This window comes from Cryptomeria japonica, chromosome 5 (genome assembly GCF_030272615.1).
Source record: "Cryptomeria japonica chromosome 5, Sugi_1.0, whole genome shotgun sequence".
NCBI classification, from domain to species: Eukaryota; Viridiplantae; Streptophyta; class Pinopsida; order Cupressales; family Cupressaceae; genus Cryptomeria; species Cryptomeria japonica.
In genome coordinates, this window is record NC_081409.1 from 35,605,318 (window position 1) to 35,625,495 (window position 20,178).

The 20,178-nt window shown below is 35.8% G+C and overlaps 1 protein-coding gene across 10 annotated transcripts in view; it reads right to left on the reverse strand.

The window, feature by feature from the left end:
- Positions 1 to 20,178, reverse strand: part of LOC131057423 (protein NUCLEOLAR FACTOR 1-like) — a 362,090-nt gene that overhangs the window by 188,335 nt on the left and 153,577 nt on the right. For all 10 annotated transcript variants that reach the window (XM_059221122.1, XM_059221116.1, XM_059221119.1 and 7 more), the window contains one exon: positions 3,795 to 3,939. In XM_059221122.1, the coding sequence (XP_059077105.1) occupies positions 3,795 to 3,939 (145 nt within the window). The remainder of the gene's footprint in view (positions 1 to 3,794; positions 3,940 to 20,178) is intronic.

Here is a 20,178-nt window from a genome sequence, read left to right on the forward strand (position 1 = left end):
TATTTGATCGATCTCTTTCAATTTGATTCTGCATTGTAATTTGTTTCTCATATATTAACAAACCACGCAAGGCGAGTTTGCGATCAACAAACGACTAGTAGTATAGATAATGGAGCTTCACTATCAATCATGCACATGCATCTTTCACTCATCTAAAATACTCAAAATAAATTCTATTCTAATTTTTTTTTTCTTTTCAATTATAAACTCTCACAAAAGGAATGAAGACAGAAGCAAATGCTCCAAAACTCAATAAGTCATCAACACTTCAATGATTTTATTAATTTCTAAAACATCAAGCAACAATTCTTCAAAGTCTTATGATCGATCTTCTCTAATTTTGATCCCTCACTTCTAACTTTCAATCTAATGAGATACAAATGAAATGAGTTGAGCTTATACAGAACTCTCAATTACAAGGGATGGCCATGATAAAACTAGAATTGAGGGCCCAAATTTTGGCACCTAAACCCTAATTAGGGTTTGCTACAACCAAAATACCTAATTATTGCAAAATATTAAATGCCAGCCAATGGGAATGTGACATTCATTTGCAACAAAATACGAGGAAGAATCCTCCAATAGCAAAATTCAACACCACATAGGATCATAACAAACTATCTTCCAGAATCTTGTTGCCCTTATCCTTTTCTCTTTTTACAAATTCAACGTGTTCGTTGAAAATTTTGCAAACTAGATGAGTTTACAAAAGTGTGGTTTCAAGTTTCAACCACAGTGTGTGAGATTGAATCTCTTTTAATTTAAAGGGAAGGCTCCCCCTTTAACTTATTACTCTACCTTTCTAGAAATAAGATACAACTTTCAATGTCTAATCTAAACTTGGGTGGTGGATCATTCTATCCTCTTTTTTTAGAATAGATGTTATTCTCTCTTTTTTCTTCAAGAAAGAATTTACAATATAGAGCAGTAATGATTTTTACAACTTCAAATTTACAAATAAACAACTTAGAGCATGCGGAATAATACAAAATAAAGAAGCAAATTTTCCATGAAGGCTCAAAGTCCTATGTTGCTTCTCTGAGACGGGAAAACAATGTTCAAGCTCAAAGTCTTGTAATCATTATAATCCTATCAACCTTTTATAAATAACTTCTGTAACCCACAATATGTACTAAGATAACAAAGTAAAGCACAAAGTCTCTATCCTTATAGCCTATTACAATTTTGATAATCTTTCCTTGAAAATAATAAAATGAAGCTCAAAGTCTTCAAATCACCACCTCCTTATCAAGATAACAAAGCAAAGCACAAAGTCTTTGAAATGCTATCTTATTACAATTCAACTAACTTTATCTCAAAATAACAAGATGAAACTCAAAGTCTTCAAAATGTTACCTCTTGCACTAATTACTAATTCGATGTAACAAGAGCTGAAATGTAACACAACGTTTACAAACCAACAATTATTCTACTCTTTAATATTTTCCCAACACAATGCTTATATTTGAGCAAAATAAGAATTTACAACAAGAATGGCATAAGAACAATCTCACCGTACACCACAAATGAATCAAACACAAAGTCAGGATACTAAAGCTTTCTTCTTATTTCATCGAGTGTGTCAAATCACAATAGGAAAACAAAGTTTCACTTTTGCTCTTCACTTCAGCAAAGTTTTGGCATATAGATTAAAGATTCTAGATCCAAAAAGATCAAGAAGATCAAAATATCCCTATTACAATGAGAATCCTCATATATAGAGAGAAGAGGTGCAGCATGAAACTAGGAAAGTTACAACTACTTTGTGACCAAGTCAAAGGTAGAGTTCGATATGACTTAGGACACGTGCAAGTTCTAGATGCAAAAACTTGAATACAAAATGACACTTAAGGTGTCAATCGAGATTACAAAATGACACTAGACTAGAGATGCATAAAATGACTAAGTGTCAAGAGCCTCGTCTGGTTTCCAACATTCTTCACCAATGGAGTCTTCATGTTCTCACTTGGTAGCCTGTATTTCACCGTCATCTGATCCCAACATGTTGAACCTGGCATTTGGAGTGGAGTTGCAGAAATGGATTTGAAGAATTCCCAGAGTCGAACAAAAAAAGCCCAAAGATGTGGTTCATGAAGTGCATTTCGGACTTATAAGTCCGATAAGCATTTGGAAAGGGTCAACAATCTTATAGGTGCATATCGGACTTATAAGTCTGAAATGCACTTATGCCAAAAAGCAAAGGAAAGAGAAATTGTCTTTGGTGCGAACCAAGGTTATAACCCCGATTCACACCTAAGAAAGAATTATGGTGCAAGTCGGAGTTACAACCCCGATTTACACCTAAGAAGGAATTATGGTGCAAGTCGGAGTTACAACCCCAATTTGCACCAACATTTGGCACTTTGGAAAAATGCAAAGGAAACAGTGTAGGTCAGGGTTATAACCCCGACTTTTACCATTGGGTAAGGCCTCGGTGTAGGTCGGGGCTACGTCCCCAACATGCACCATCTAGAGAGAACTCGATGTAGGTCAAGGTTACGGCCTCGATCTACACCAAATTGAGAGGACTTAGTGCAAGTCAGTGTTATAACCCCACCTTGCACCCGAATGGGAGGTCTTGGTGTAACTTGGGGTTACAACCCCACCCTGCACTAGAAACAAGAAGACTTGGCTATGGAGTGGTGTAAATTGAGGTTACAAACCCGATTTGCACCGAACCTCAAAATTTGAAAGGCAACTGTAATTCGGGTTTGTAACCCCAATTTACACTTGTGTGCACATTAGTCGCCACATATGAGACAAGGAGTTTTCTGCACATTAATAGTAGTCACTTGATCGTTGTCCATTAACTACCAGTTTTAGTTTGCTTTGTCTTTCTTCATAAAGTCGTTGCATTATAGATTGAGAAACAAATTAATGATGATTGCAACTTGTGTCCTCAAAACACTTTAAGTCGCCACCTTATTCTGTTGCTGCTTGTTTGTAGTCAGCTATCGTATAGTACTCTTATTCAGAACACCTTGCTCACCACTTTCTTGAACTCATTTGATCATGGATGAAGTCAGCTATAATCACTTGTCTGTTCACATTAATTATTTAACACTGCACTGGCATTAATCACATCTTGAACTCCAACAACTTGAATTTCAACTTTAATTGCTGCCTTCCAAACTTATACAAATTGTTGTATACAATATCTTATACAAATTGCTGCATAATTTCTTCTAATTGCTGTCCATAATAATGACTTGGTTTAGGCATTGAATGGGGACATTACATAGAATAACAAGTCATGTGATATAGAACCACATTCACCTGTGCATGTATGCAAAGGGTTCTGCATGTTGCTCTATCGAGGAAGATATACAAGCCCAAATTTTAAGAAATCTAATTTGTAGAAATATTTAATAGGTCAAGAAGCTGCCCTATATAAGATTTTTATAAAAATAAAGTCACCTTATTGAAGTCAAATTTTCCAAAATATTCCAAACCTAAAACATCATCCCAGTATTGTTCTTTTCACACAAGCCTACTCCATCCAGCCCTACCACCGTTACATGCCGCCGATTCTACTGCACAAACTAATCTGCTTTAGTTGTTTGTTTTCATTTTCTGCCTAAATTGCTGCTCGTGACTTTCTAATAGTCATCTCTGTGTCCATTTAAACTAGACAAACTAGAAAAATATCACACATCCTCAAATGATCTCCCTAATGTCAAACAAAATGGAAAATCTAAGAGACAAGATAGTTTTGTCCTTGTCATATTCAAAAAGATAAAAGCATCCCGTATACTAATCCATCAAAAACATTGAAACAACATATAATAGATCACCTTTGGAAAGGCATCATTAGTAGTTTTCCATTTGCACATTGGCATTCCATAAGCAGTGAGCTCTGATTTGAACTTTCTTTTCCCTTCCTTCAGCTTTTGTACATCTGCTTCACTCAAAATGTACTCCATATGCGATTTAAAAGAACTGAATAAAAGAAAAACATAAATCCACAATTAAAAAATTACCCGACAAAAAATGCTGGAATACTTAAGATATCAACAATCAACAAAAGAGAAGACTGAGCAAGAACTACACAACAGAAATAGCACAGTGCCAATATTCAGCATCTCGATCACCTCTCAAATTCACAGACCTAGCTTTCAATACTCTTATTTTGACTGAAACGCAGCAATGTTTTTAATGCAATATATCCGTTGTTGATTTTTTTCCAATGACAAAAATCCTCTAATAAACACTGATTTTACAAATTTAACCAAACTCGGCTAATTCATTACCAAGTAGATCATAACCAAATTCAAAGAAAATTAATAATATGCATATTTACTGTGTCGCCAAATCAGAATTGGGTTCAGATACAAGTACGGCACAATAGTATGGCAAATTAATGAGGGGAGAGAGCACTAGGTACATTCTGGATACTAACACAAAAATCAAAAATATATACATATTTGCAGCTTAAAATCAAGAAATATATTCAACATATCATATATCATGCATATGCTAAACAAAATTACCATTATTATGACAAATTTGAAACGAAAAATACTAATGTATTTAAAATATAAATACAATATATATACATAAACCTAAATATATAATATAAAATTATAAATATCTATACAGAAAGCAAAAGTAAAACATATGTGATAATATATAAAGCTGAAATATTAAAAAAGTTTAAAATGTTATTAAGGGCATTAAAATTATTATAGTTTAGCTGTAGTTAGCTGTAGCTATTAATATTATTGTAGTATAGCTAAAGGTTATTGAGCAACATACATTTAAATTTGTAGTCCCTAAATTTGAAGTATAAATACCTATCAGGCTATTTATTGGAGAAATCTAGTGGCCATCCCTTGAAAAATCCATAATGTTTTTTTCCAATCATTGCTCGTCACTGTTCTTTCTTTCTACGGCATGTCAAACCAACAAAATTGCAAACAATGTTGTTGTTTAGGGTCTTTCAAAGGTAAAAAGAAACAAAAATGGCTCAATATCGTCAACTCAATCTGGAATCACATCAAAAAAACATTTTATGACTTGTAATCTCCTAGGTTTGACGGGTGATGATTCCAAATATTTTGATGGGCAAATATCTTAACCTTGTTGAAATCCAAAAACAACTCAAACCAGAATCTGATGCCAAGGCAAATCATACCTAAAATCACAAAGTAGGGTTTGGCTGTGAAATATAATATTTGAACATATAAAAAAAAATAATAACAGAGAAATATTGCAATTAAAATTAAAAAGAAATTATGGAGCAACACGAAGAGAAAACTCACACAAAGCAGCCAACAAAAGAAAGGGATCATTAGCAAAAGGAAAAAAGTGATGAGAACAGACATCAAAGGCAAGCAAAGAAGATCCTAAAAAAGATTCAAAAGCTCAAGCAAAGGACAACAAACAAAGAACGAAGGTGGAAGGGTGTAAATTTCAGAAAAGAAAACAAATTGGGATGAGCAGCAAAGGAAATGGAGTAAAAGGAGTTCCTTTCAATAGGGATACTTTCTTCAAAAACCAAGACAGAAACAACAGATAAGGATTACAACTAATCCAGAAAAAGTCTTTATAGGAGCAACGACAATCCCATTGGACAAAACATCGACAAATAAAGAGAAAAATCCTCAATCCACTTATTCACTATGTGGGTAGTAGCTAGTATGCAGTGTGAGTTCTGTACCAGTCAAATGAAACAATTCTTGCGAAAAAGAACAAAGAAATCTGCCATCCCCGTCACTGATAATGTTCTTCGGCAAGCCATGGAATCTAAATATATCCTTGAAGAATATATATGCTACTTGAGGTGCCTTGAGATCTAAAGCAATAGCAATGAAATGTGTATAGTTTGTCAACCTATCAACCTCAACATAAATTCAATCTCTACCTTGTATCTTGGGAAATCCTATAATGAAATGGATAAGCTCTCACATTTTTGCTCAAGAATTGGTTCAAGCAGGCTTGTTGGAAAATTTTGTTCTCTTTTGTTCTATTGGCATGTCATCCACTATCTAATATGCTTTTATGTGCATCCTCCTTCAATCCCTTCCATGCAAACCTCTCACAGATCTGCCTATATGTCTTGTAATACACTTGATATCCTACTAGTGGAGTCTCACGAAAGACTTTTCCCCTATTTTAGACTCAGGTACCAATAAGATTTTGCATGAGGACAAATCCCCCACATTTTTTGACATGTACCCATCACAAGGACACCTTGAAAATGTCATTCCCCCCACCCACCCACTGGCTATCCTTGTTCAAAAAAATTAGATATCCTAAATGCACGAACTTCATAAGGACATTTGATGGGCTCTGTATAGTTACACATTTCATTTAAAAAATCCCAAGATGAATAAAAAATTATTTCTGCTTTCTTCTCTAGATCCCCACACCATAATGTTGAGACATGGACCAGCTAGGACTCAAACCTAGGACCTTCCATACGCTACTGGAGTGCTCTACCACTGAGCTACTGGCCCCTCTTGGACCAGTCCATCGTCGGTCCGGGTGTGGCTTATTTCCAACACCAACACCCCCCCTTAAGCCACACCTCTCGTGTGCTTGGAGCTCCTAGCCTGGACCAGGCTCTGATACCATGTTGAGACATGGACCAGCTAGGACTCGAACCTAGGACCTTCCATACGCTACTGGAGTGCTCTACCACTGAGCTACTGGCCCCTCTTGGACCAGTCCATCGTCGGTCCAGGTGTGGCTTATTTCCAACACCAACACATAATCTGCCCTAAATAAGATGTTTCAGTTTGCAAAGCAACAGATTTTCAAGCTCCTTCATGGTGTATGACAGTCACATGTCATTAGGGTTTTCATGAACAGATTTTGCAAAATTTGAAAATAGTTTTCAATCATTCCAATTTACAAAATAGAAGGGTTTTCAAGGTACGTGAAACAATACCTAGGATTTCAAGCTCCAGATGTACCTCTCAAGGTGGTGTTTCAGTCATAAGAAGGTGGTTTTCTTCACTGAAAACAAAAAAAATTAGTTGTTTTGCAGCCACAAAATTCCAAGTTTGCGACATATAACAGCAGAGATTTTTAATCATTGGCCAGTGGATCTTAAAATTCTCATACGCACAATTTGAGCTCTCTTCAATGCTCTCAACATGTATGGCAATCAATTAATTTTGTTAGCATAAGGAAGCAGCTTGCTATGATAAAAACAGAGGATTTTAGTTGAAAAACATCAGTTGTCAGTCACAAAAAGGTGTTAGTTTGATCCTAACAGAACAAGTTTTCAATAGATTTTAAGGACAGAAAATTTTCATACGTAAAATCAGTGAAAAGAGGTGCCTTTCTTATCAAAATGCAAAACCATTTTCAAAAGGTAGAATCTCTTTCCGAATTAGTGTCCACAAGTATTCTCAGATCAAGGATATCAATTTGGGATGCATCAATGTCTAAGAAATAGAGTTGGAAGAACACATGTGGAAAGGGAATAAATTAGTGGCAAAATAACTTTGGAACAGTGGTCTTCTTGAGTCGGCCTTGTTTTCAATCTCCACATGAAGTGAAGAATTTGTTGTCACTTGGGTTAACCACTACAATCTTGAAATAAGGGAGATATGCTCATTGAATGCACACGTTCTTTGCAAGCTCAAGGCCAGCAGCATGTTTTTAATATTTTGGTCCTTTTGTAGTTGAAATTTGCAAGATTTGGACATTTTGTTGTAATTCTTTGTTTATCATCATATGCACATTGACAATGAATTATGAAAGCAATTGACTTTTGTTAATTTGTTCAACTCTCATGTGAACTCTCAATTCAACTCTAAAATTATGTATTAAGCATCTATGATGTATATGATGAATGTCTTATCAATATTATCATAAAAATATTTGAAATCTCCCTACATTTTTTAAATTTTCCCTATTTCTTGAAGAGTTGTCTCCTTCGCTATTGCCTACCATCCCCTAAAACGGCTTCCACAAAATCCATCTCTAAAGCTGTCTCCCATCCCCTACCATCCACATGTAGGGAACTAGGTGAAGCATAAATTAATTCTAACCTCAAGAGCTAATTAACCAAAAATTGTCCTCTCAAATTTGCAAACATGTACACGTCCAAACCCACTTTCCTACCCCTAGTCTAAGGATGACAGAAGGTGACACCGAAACATAAAGACCCAAAGATGTGTTACTACTAGCAGAAAACTCGGCAAGTTTCTAAAACCTCGCAAGTTTTTTCTGCTGGCAAGTAGTAACGCCATTGACTCACCGAGTTTTTGACAAAAACTCAGCGAGTCCATGTTAAAAACTCGGCCACCCAAGGATATAAGCAGAAAACATTAAAAAAAGCCCATTTCGTCATTTTGTGTTTTCTATTTTGATGGTAAGGGGAAAAACGGCCCACAAAACATTTGCAAACTGATTTCCATCAATTCTTGTCAATTATAAGCGGATTTAAGGTGGTTTTTAAAGTAAAATCAGATTTCCAAGTAGGTTTTCTAATTTTTTTCCTATGTTTTCATAAAACATTTTATTTGTTTTTTGTTGCATCTAGATGAATAGAAAATCATATTTAAGTTATCAAGAATGATTTAGAGTCATCAACAAAAATAACATTTTTTGTTGATTTTTTCACTGTTTTTCGAAGAATCTTTAGTTTTTCAAAACAATTATGGCATATCATCTCTTGATTGTTATATATAACCTAAATGAAGCAATTATTATTTATTAATTAATATAATATAATAATTACCAACGAATGATTATTTGAAATTTATTTATTTATTAAATATTATTATTTAATTAATATTTATTAATATTTATTACTAATAGTATTCTTAAATATTCAAATAAAAATAAATTAATATTATATTATAAACATAATTTATATATTATGTTTATATAAAAAAACTCCGATTGTATAAATTTATATAATGATTGTATTAAGCAAGCAACTATATCGAAGAGAAGAGACCATGTATATCAAGCATGAAATAAAACCTTACAGCTATTATTAATATTGCCGGTCCTAGGAGTTGTTAAAGAAGTCAAACAAGTGTTGAGTTCAACATTATGGAGATATAATCATTAGGGAATGAACATGTTTGATTAATGAAATTAATAACAATATGTGATAGTTAGGCATATTTAAAATATATGTTAACAAATACGTATTAAGGAATAGTTAAGAATATATGTTAATAATGAAAATTACGAAATGGAAATAATAATAAAATTGTCAAATGCAACATAAATATGATTAAATAATGAAGGCCATAGGGGGGGAACTCCCTTAAGCCTAATGGAGGGATACGCGAATCCCTGGTTGGCAGTATATATATATATACTGATGATCTATATGCATATATGAATGGCTTGGTTGACAAGTTCATCCAAGAAGAGACGGATCTGGCCGGTCCCCTCTAATGGACTTGGGTGATGAGGTACATCACCCAAGGCAAGGAATGGACTTATGGTCTGCCTTGGATGGCTTGGGTGTAAGAGATTACACTCAAGACAGGGATCGAATTAACCTTCGATTTCCTGGATGGCTTGGGTGTAAGAAATTACACCCAAGATAGGAATCAAATTAAAACCTTGGTTCCTGGATGGCTTGGATGTAAGAAAGACAGGAATCGAATTCACCTTCGTTTTCCTGGATGGCTTGGGACCAAGAGTGGTTTCAAGAAGGCGAGCCTCACAGCCGCCTAAGGACATACTTTGTATGGCATCGTATCCTTTTTATAGATAAGAATTGTGATTAATGTTAATTAAGTAATCTTAAATTGCAAGATGATTTAGTGACAAATTGATGTATATGTTGTATTCTAACAATTTGTTTTGCAGGACAATGATCCCTAACTAGTAGGGACATTACAGTGGTATCAAAGCATAATCCTGCCAACCTGTGGGAGGGATTCTTAGTTGATGATAACATATCAGAGGAAGAAAGGCGCAAAAGCAATGGCCGATCAATTAGCCGAACAACTTCAGGCCTTCATGGAGCAAACCAATGAGAAATTCGAAAGAATGAGCCAATTAATCCTCCAAAGTACAAACAGCAACAATAGAGATATGTCAAACCCTAGAAGAGAGACACACTCTAATCACGTCGATAATGAACAATCTCCTTAGAGTTCTAGACAAACAATTCTCGAATTTCTGCCTAGAGAGGAACGTGTGGGGGAGGAAGAGGAACCGGCCACACTTGGGGTAGAGGAAATTGCCCAAATTTATGCTAGATTAGAGCCAGAAGTTCAAAGAGTGGTTTCCTTCAGGGACTTCTGTGAATCCAAGACTAATGAGGGTAGAAGAAGGAAGCCTATGGGTAATGACCTCAAAGCTAAAGTCAACAAAATGTCCTTACCATGCTTTGATGGGTCAGGAAAAGACATCGCCCAAGCGTGGGTACAAAAATTAGACACATACCTCTCATACAGTCCCATGACCGAAGGAGATGCTATAAAATTTGCCATACTACATTTAACAAGAGCAGCCCATAATTGGTGGCACAACGGTCTCATTACCCTAGGACACAAAAATGTCTCCACCTACAATGAATTTACCCAAAAGCTCATCAGCCGATTCGACCAGAAAGACTCCGAATGGTACTTCCAAGAATTGACACACCTTAAGCAATTAGGAAGCATTGAAGGCTACATAGACCAATTCCAAAATTTGTCAATAATGGTCCCCGACCTATCTCAAAGAAGGCTTACCTACATGTTTTTAGAGGGCTTGAAAGACTCTATTAGAAATTTTGTAAAACCCCTGGAACCACAAAATTTAGGGGAGGCCATTAAAAAAACTAGGATGGTCGAACTTAGTGCTCCCAAGAGTACCTCAACCAAAACACCACCTAGGAATGAGGGATTCCAAAAGGACCATCAAGAGAGGCCCTACCGCTTCTGCAAGAAACCTTGGAGTGTGAATCACCAATGTAAGGAGAAAGAGGAACTCAGGGAGAAAGGGTTATGTTTCAAATGCAAGACTCCATGGGGAGAGGTCATGAATGTAAAAAGGGACAAATAAATAACACAGAAGAAATACGGGATGAGGAAAGACCTTATAAAAGGGCCAGATTTGAGAACAACGAACCAAGTACCTTAGCAGTCATCACCCAAGGGAGTGAGAATAGATGCTTCAAACTTAAAGGAACTATCAAAGGACAGAAAGTAATCGCATTAGTTGACACAGGAGCCTCACATGACTTCATTAGCAAACACTTAGCAGCAAAAAGAAGGTTAAAAACCCAAGAGTTTGGAGGGTTTGAAGTGATCATAAGCAACGGAGTCATAGACAGGTGCACCAAGATTATACCTCAATTGGAAGTCACCCTGGGAGGACATACCATTACAAGGAACTTCTTTGTGGTGAACCTAGAGAATGACATCATTTTGGGGATGCCATGGATAAACTCATTGGGACGATTCACCATGGATAGTCCCAATCGGGAGATATGCTTCCAACATGAAGGGAGGGAGATAACATTAAAGGGAATTCCTGACGGCTCTCCAAAGATAGTATCATGCAATAAAATGGAGAAAATCCTTAGACATGATCAAGGAGAGTGGGTCGCCCAAAGTATGGTCTTGGATAAATCTCCAACCGAAGGCCAAATCATTCAAAAAGATATACAACCCATCCTTAAGAGACACAAAAAAGTCTTCGAAGACATTCCTCCTGGTTTACCCCCAAAAAGGGGATTTGAACATTCCATTGAATTAGAAGGAGCAAAACCAGTCATTACCACTCCTTACCACCACCCCCACAAATTCAAAGAAGAAATTGAAAAAACCATAAAAGAATTATTAGAAATGGGACACATCCAGCCAAGCAACAGCCCGTTCGCTTCATCAGTAGTATTGGTCAAGAAGAAAGATGGGACGATGAGAATGTGCATAGATTACCGGGCCCTGAATAAAAATACTATAAAGAACAGATACCCTATCCCAAGAATTGATGAACTAATGGATGAACTCCACGGAGCAAAATACTTCTCTAAAATCGATCTAAGGTCAGGATATCATCAGATTAGAATAAGAGAGGAGGATATACCCAAAACAGCATTCAGATGTCACTATGGACATTTCGAGTTTTTGGTTCCACCATTTGGCCTCACTAACGCTCCGGCCACCTTCCAGTCATGCATGAATCATACATTCAAGCAACAATTACAGAAATCCCTTCTAATATTCTTCGATGATATACTCATTTACAGCAAGACATGGGAAGAACATCTCTTGCACATTGAAGAGGTATTAAATATTCTTGAATCTGAATCCTTATATGCTAAAGCCTCCAAGTGCGAATTTGGGATGAGAGAAATCATCTACCTAGGACACAAAATTAGTGAGGCAGGAGTAAGTGCGGATGAGGAAAAAATCAAGGCCATCAAGGAATGGCCCACCCCTAGAACATTAACACAACTAAGAGGGTTTGTGGGACTATGCAGCTACTACAGACGTTTTGTAAAAGGGTTTTCCAAAATAGCAGCACCCCTCACCGACCTAACTAAGAAAGGAGCCTTCACATGGAATGACCAAGCCCAACAGGCCTTTGATCAACTGAAAATAACCATGAGCTCGTGCCCAATATTGGCCATTCCTGACTTCTCTATACCTTTTGAACTACAATGTGATGCATCGGGGGAGGGAATTGGGGCAGTCCTCATGCAAAAGAAACACCCCCTAGCCTTTGAGAGTCGTAAACTTACCGAAGCAGAAAGACACTACTGCATCTACGACAAAGAAATGCTAGCCATAATGCATGCCTTGGCCAAATTTCGCCAATACCTCGTCTGTGGGAAGTTTGGTGTGAAAACCGATCATAACAGTCTACGCTTCTTCTTGAGCCAAAGGGACCTTAATGATAGGCAACAAAAATGGGTTAGCAAAATACAAGCCTATGACTTTGATATTGAATATGTAAAAGGGGTGAATAACAGGGCAGCAGATGCATTATCCCGAAGGGCACACCTCAATGCCCTTACCAACATCTTGAAGGACTGGAAGGAAGAAATCCTAAAGGAATATAACCAAGATCCACAAACCAAGGAAATCTTGGAGGGAAACCTTCCCAATGAAGACTTTAAAGTTAGGGGAGACCTCATCTCGTACAAGGGAAGGGTATATTTGACCCCTCAAACCAAATTCAAGCACAAGCTTCTAAAAGAATTCCATGATAACCCCCTGGCCGGACATCAAGGATACTATAAAACTTATAAACACACAAGAGAAAAGTATGCATGGAAAGACCAAAAAAGAGATGTCCAGACATACGTACAAGAGTGCCTAACTTGTCAGCGAAATAAAATCGAACTCACTCACCCAGCAGGATTGCTTCAACCATTACCTATTCCCAAACAGAAGTGGGAGAGCATTTCGATGGACTTAATAACAGGGTTGCCAAAAACACAAGGGAAAGATAGCATTTTTGTGGTGGTAGACAAACTCACGAAGTATGCCCACTTCCTTGCAGTCTCCACCGAATACAAAGCCTATCAAATAGCCGATTTGTTCTTCAAGGAAATTTTCAGACTCCATGGACTCCCTCTAAATATTGTCAGCGACAGAGATAGCAAGTTTATTAGCCAATTCTACCAGGAACTCTTCAGAGTGGCAGGAACGGTCTTGACCCCTAGTACCAGTTACCATCCTCAAATGGACGGGCAAACCGAAATAGTGAACAAATGGATAGAGGGCTACCTAAGGAATTATGTTACAGGGCAACAGACGGCATGGGTAAAGTGGTTACACCTAGGAGAACATTGTTACAACACGACACACCACATGTCAATCGGGATGAGCCCTTTTCAAGCCTTGTACGGCTATGAGGCGACAAGCTTTGGAGAACTAATAAACCAAGAAAGTAAAGTACCAAGAGCACAAGATTTTGTTCACCAGAGTAAGGATATCATGAAGACCTTGAAAGAGAATCTACAACAAGACTAAAATCAACAAAAGATCTATGCAGACAGAAAGCGTACAGAAAGGACGTTTGAGGTCGGAGATCTGGTGTTTTTAAGGCTACAACCTTATATGCAATCTTCCCTCGAGAAGAATGGGGCTGAAAAATTGAAACCCCGATTCTACGGACCCTATAAAGTAACTCGAAGGATTGGGGAAGTAGCTTATGAACTAGAACTCCCCAAAGACAGTAAAATACATAATGTGTTCCGCGTCTCCCACCTCAAAAAGGTTCTCGGGCAACAATTGGCTCCGTGCAATGAACTACCACCCTTAGATGATGAAGGGAAACTCACCTTGTACCCTGAGGTCATTCTAGATACACAGGAAAAGGCACTAAGGAACCGGACCATTACCAAACACCTGATTAAATGGAAGAATCTTCCCCATGAGGATGCCACTTGGGAAAAAGAGGAAGATCTAAAGATGCTTGAGGACAAGCAAAATTGAGACGGAGGGACTGTGATAACCCCTAAGGTATCACATAATGTAAAATTATTTAAATAAATGTCAATATATATATAGATTAATTAAATAAGGCTCTAAATGAATAAATGATTAAATTAATAAAATACATTTAATATATATTAAATGTCAATCAATATTTAATACATTTAAAATATGACAAGTGTGATTTATTTATTATTTAATAATTCTTTTAAAAACTAAATGAAATTAAATAAATAAATAAAATCAAATTAGACTATGCGTATAATAACGCATTTAATGCCCCCCCCCCCCCCGATTACCTACGCACAAGAGGTGCGACGGTAATCACAGCCTGGGCTGTGATCACCGCCGCACCCCTTCATGCGGAAGGGAACCGTGAAGGGGTACAACCCCTCATGGGATACAAGTAACAAGTAGAAAGAAGAAGGGCGGGGAAGAAGGAGGACCAGCAGCGGTGGAAAGAAAAAGAGACTTGGCTGCGTGCAAACAGGTACGTGTTATGTATTTTTCACGCAATGTTAATAATATGTTAATATATGTAAATGGTATATAAGGGTCAGCATGCTATTACAATTTGTTTTATTTTAATAATGAATATAAGTAATATGTTAATATCAAAGAACCTAGGTAATTAGCATGTTAATGTTATTTATTTCATTAATGAATACAATATACAGATTAACACATTAGGGAATGAACATGTTTGATAAATGAAATTAATAACAATATGTGATAGTTAGGCATATTTAAAATATATGTTAACAAATAGGTATTAAGGAATAGTTAAGAATATATGTTAATAATGTAAATTACGAAATGGAAATAATAATAAAATTGTCAAATGCAATATAAATATGATTAAATAATGAAGGCCATAGGGGGGGAACTCCCTTAAGCCTAATGGAGGGATACGCGAATCCCTGGTTGGCAGTATATATATATATATACTGATGATCTATATGCATATATGAATGGCTTGGTTGACAAGTTCATTCAAGAAGAGACGGATCTGGCCGGTCCCCTCTAATGGACTTGGGTGATGAGGTACATCACCCAGGGCAAGGAATTGACTTATGGTTTGCCTTGGATGGCTTGGGTGTAAGAGATTACACTCAAGACAGGGATCGAATTAACCTTCAATTTCCTGGATGGCTTGGGTGTAAGAAATTACACCCAAGACAGGAATCAAATTAAAACCTTGGTTCCTGGATGGCTTGGATGTAAGAAATTACATCCAAGATAGGAATCGAATTCACCTTCGTTTTCCTGGATGGCTTGGGACCAAGAGTGGTTCCAAGAAGGCGAGCCTCACAACCACCTAAGGACATACTTTGTATGGCATCGTATCCTTTTTATAGATAAGAATTGTGATTAATGTTAATTAAGTGATCTTAAATTGCAAGATGATTTAGTGACAAATTGATGTATATGTTGTAGTCTAACAATTTGTTTTGCAGGACAGTGATCCCTAACTAGTAGAGACATTACAAGATGCAACCATTCGAGTTGCAAATTATATAATGAGGGTTGATCCCATCCAAAAAGGGGGGGATGGCATAGGAAGAAGAGATCGAAGAATAAGAGATTATTATCATCTGCATATCCATATTCACTGAAAAGCAGTAAACATTCTTGTTCTTGGTGATGTGCTTAATATATGAGGTACGATAATGTTCTCATGAAGAACTTAATAATAAGATAATTATAAGAAATAATATAATGATTATAATTATTATTATATTTATAAGAACTGATCTGCAGTAAAATATATATTATAATACTATTTGAAAATATATATATATACATATAAACAAGTAAATCTGAAATTATAAATCAGATTGAATTATCAATTCAATATCAGAAAGAAGATTATGTTTTCACTGATTGGATTCATGTTCAGATAGTTTCATCTCCTAATCAATTTGGTTTAAGTCATAAGTGTGTTGAGATGGGGTAATTATAGTTAAAACAGACCTAAACTTAGTAGGGTACATTACAAGTGGTATCAGTGCAACTTTCCTACCATCCTATGGGAGTTAGTTAATGCATAGAAGAGGAAGCAAAATGAGTGAACAGTTGGGCAATGATTTAAGGGTATTAATAGAACAAATCAAAGAAGCAAAAATCGTTTGGGGAATAATCCAGCAAACCAGAAGTATAAGATTTTTTGAAAAAATCGGCAAAAAATTGTGAAAAAAAACCAAAGTTACCCGGGGACGCGTCCCCGACTTGAAAACCCCCGTCCTCGTCCCGGGAACGTTTCGGGGACTTGGGGATGGCCAGGGGACGTTTCCCCCCCGTCCCCAAATTGTCCTGCATTTTGAGGGGACGTCCCCGTAACGGGGGGATGCCTGCCCTAGCTTTGGGGGACGTTCGTACGTCCCAGGGACGGCTGGGGATGGCTGGGACGTCCCCAATCCATCCCGGGGACGGCCAAACATCCCCCATATCTAAGGCCATTAAAAAATATTAAAAAAATTTTAAAAAGTTGTATTTTCAATTTTTTTTTTAAATTTTCTAATATGCCCCTTATTAATTCAAATTGTTATTAAAAATTAAAAAAAATTAAAAGATAACATTAATTTAATTCATAATTTTGACAATGAAACTATATGGCAGCAGTGTAGCCTTTGGGCATTTTGACACAGAGATTAGAAAATCGCCCAAAAATCGCCAAACTCAGCAAGTCAATAGAAAAATAACACCAAACGCCTTTGTTAAAGAAAAGTTTTTTTTGGCCTCGCAGGGCGCTGCCCCTCGACCCCGCCCTATATCGCAACAAGGAGCGCATTAATTAAATTTTAAATTTAATAATTTATTTCATAATTTTGACAATGAAACTATATGGCAGCAGTGTAGCCTTTGGGCATTTTGACACAAAGATTAGAAAATCGCCCAAAAATCGCCAAACTTGGCGAGTCAATAGAAAAATAACACCCAATGACTTTGTTAAAGAATAAGTTTTTTTGGCCTCGCAGGGAGCTGCCCCTCGACCCCGCCCTGTATCGTGACAGGGAGCGTGCAAGGGGTGCTGCCCCCAAACCCCCGTTGAAAAATATGGGGGGAAACTGCGTCGATAGAAGTAGGGAAAATTTCACCTCTTTGTTTTGACATTTTGTATGTTATTTCTTTAATATCTATTATGATATGCATATTGACAATGTGAATGAATTGAAATTCTGATTTATGAATGCATAATTGCATATTGTCTATTGAGTATTAACAATGTTGTATGTTCAAAATTTACATTCTAAAATGTTTTCAACTTTTCATAGTATCATACACATGCTATATCCATGTTTTATTGTTTTCATATGAATATAATGTATGTATGCATGCTTTATCCATGTTTTCATATGAACATTTAGAATTTTGAAATTTTCCTATATATTTTAAATTTTTCCTATATTTTGTATAGTCGTCCCCTTTGCTGTCCCCCGCCATCCCCAAATTTGGCAAAACTATTTGCCGTCCCGGAAACGCATCCCGTCGTCCCCTGTCGACCCCGTCCCGAAAACTCGGGGTAACTTTGAAAAAAACGGATTTAAAAAGAAATGTAAAAAATTATAGACACAGAGACAAAAAATACATATTTTTTTAATTCAAGCACATTTCCATAGCATAGAGATATAAGGAGAAAATAAAATAGAGTTTAACCCATGAATTGTTAAAATATATTCCTTGTTCAGGCTGATTACATTGCATCCCAAGTTAAAATAGTGAGTAATAAAACAAAAGAGTTTGTTTTTTCTTCTAAAAATATAAAGTTTTGTAGTATATAAGATTTTAAAGGCAAACTACTTTATGCTTTGTATAAACAAAAAGTTCATGTGAAAACACTTGATTGATGTACTATATTTGTAGCTGCAATTTATGCTCATGACTTGCAAACCTTCATTGTATGTATTCGCCCATTTACTAATGCACATCCTATTAAAATTGAATCAATTTTATAAATTATAAATTAATATTATAAATAGATATATCATTTAAGCATTTAGATTTAAGAATAATTATAATATTGTTTAAAGTATAAGTTTTTGGTATGGGTAGCAATGATAACCTACACAAGGTGTTAAATGTGAGTAAAATCAAATGATAGTGCAGTTAGAAAAAAAAACTTTAAGAAAAAATAGAAAAGAAGAAGAAAGTTGAGTTATATAAATTTTAGAAAATTAAAAAAATTGATTATGTTATTTATATAGTGATTCCATATAGATCTAAAAGAATGTTTAAATAGAAAGATGTGTTCCGGTCAATATATTGATTGTTTATATAAAAATGGATCCCCAAATAAACAATTTTTATATTGATTCTCTAAATTATAACCACAAATAAAAATATTTTTTATTTTATTTAAATATATAAAGTAAGGAAACAATAATCTCTAAATTTCTTTAATCTACAGTGTATAAAAATTAATTTTATTTATATAAATCAATAAGAATATTAAAAGTATTATAAAAATTAAGATATGATAAAAAAAATTGAATGTTTTAATAAAATATTCATATAAAATAAATTTACTATTGAATATCCTTGACAAGAAATAATGCCTACTCTATTCCTATTTATAATGTTGACAAAACATATTAAAAAACTATTAGGTATAAGATGGAAAATTGTGATTTCAAATGATAAATGCAGAAGCTGAAACTTTTCGCGATGCAACCTGACTTTGCTGTCGCAGGCGCAGCTCTTCCGTCAAGTCGATTGTTCCTCTACGCCAGCTGTTCCTTCACGTCGGCGATATTGGAAAACCGTTGCATGATTTTTGTCTACAGGTGTCGTTTAGGGTTTGCTTCTTTTTAAAAGCTGATTAAAAGCAATTTTTTAGCCGACTAAAACGCAATTTAATCGCATATTAATTGTTGAAAAACGTTGACCATAAAATCACAATTTTTTAAGGGGAAAAATCAGCAAACTGGCCGATCCGCAATTAGTCGCGATTTTTGCAATTTTTTGCTTCTTTGGAACAAACAGCCCAAACCACCCAAGCTCTCATGAAGCAAAATGAGAAAACCAATCATTTATATTCAATATAAACACTTAAGTATTCATCAACATCACTGGAAACAGTATATTATATTCTCAACCATGCGAGACTATCTGATGTACGCTTCAGCATCAAGTACAACCGCAATAAATAATAATTTATAAATAGATAACAACAGAATTATTAGAACATTAAGGCCTCAATATCAGAGTTTCATGAATTGTTTACTATCTCTCATTATTTTAACAACATTAGCCATCTACCAATGCTATGGATTATGTAAAGACCCTTCCAATTCTGCCTTCAATATGTCAGTTTAATCCTGAAGGAATTTTGGCAAACACTTGACGTGCAGGGTCTGATTTCTTTGTTTCAAAGTTTAGTTTGATGTTTTGAATGTTGGTTTTGGAGAGCAAATGCCAGTATAATCAACAAGTATGGAAAGTACGTTGCACCATAAATGCAAATAGACACTAACTTAAGAATAACTATTGTATTGCAGAGGTTTAGATTTGAAACAATTCATTACAATACTGATAACCGTCATACATCAGACTGGTACAAGTTAATAACAAATGCATTTTATCATATAAAGTTAAACAATATTTTCACCATACCCATACCATTGCAAGCTGATGTATGTTGATGCAAGTAGTAATGAGAACTGGGAGAGCCAATTTCTGGACTAACACGTAATTTGAAATATACTGGAAATGATGCCAGTCTGACCTGGTAAGACTCTTAAATAAGTGGCTGATCTGTGTGAGGTTCCCCGACTGCAATACGTGTAATATCTTGGTGCCAAAATGCAGGTTATGTTCC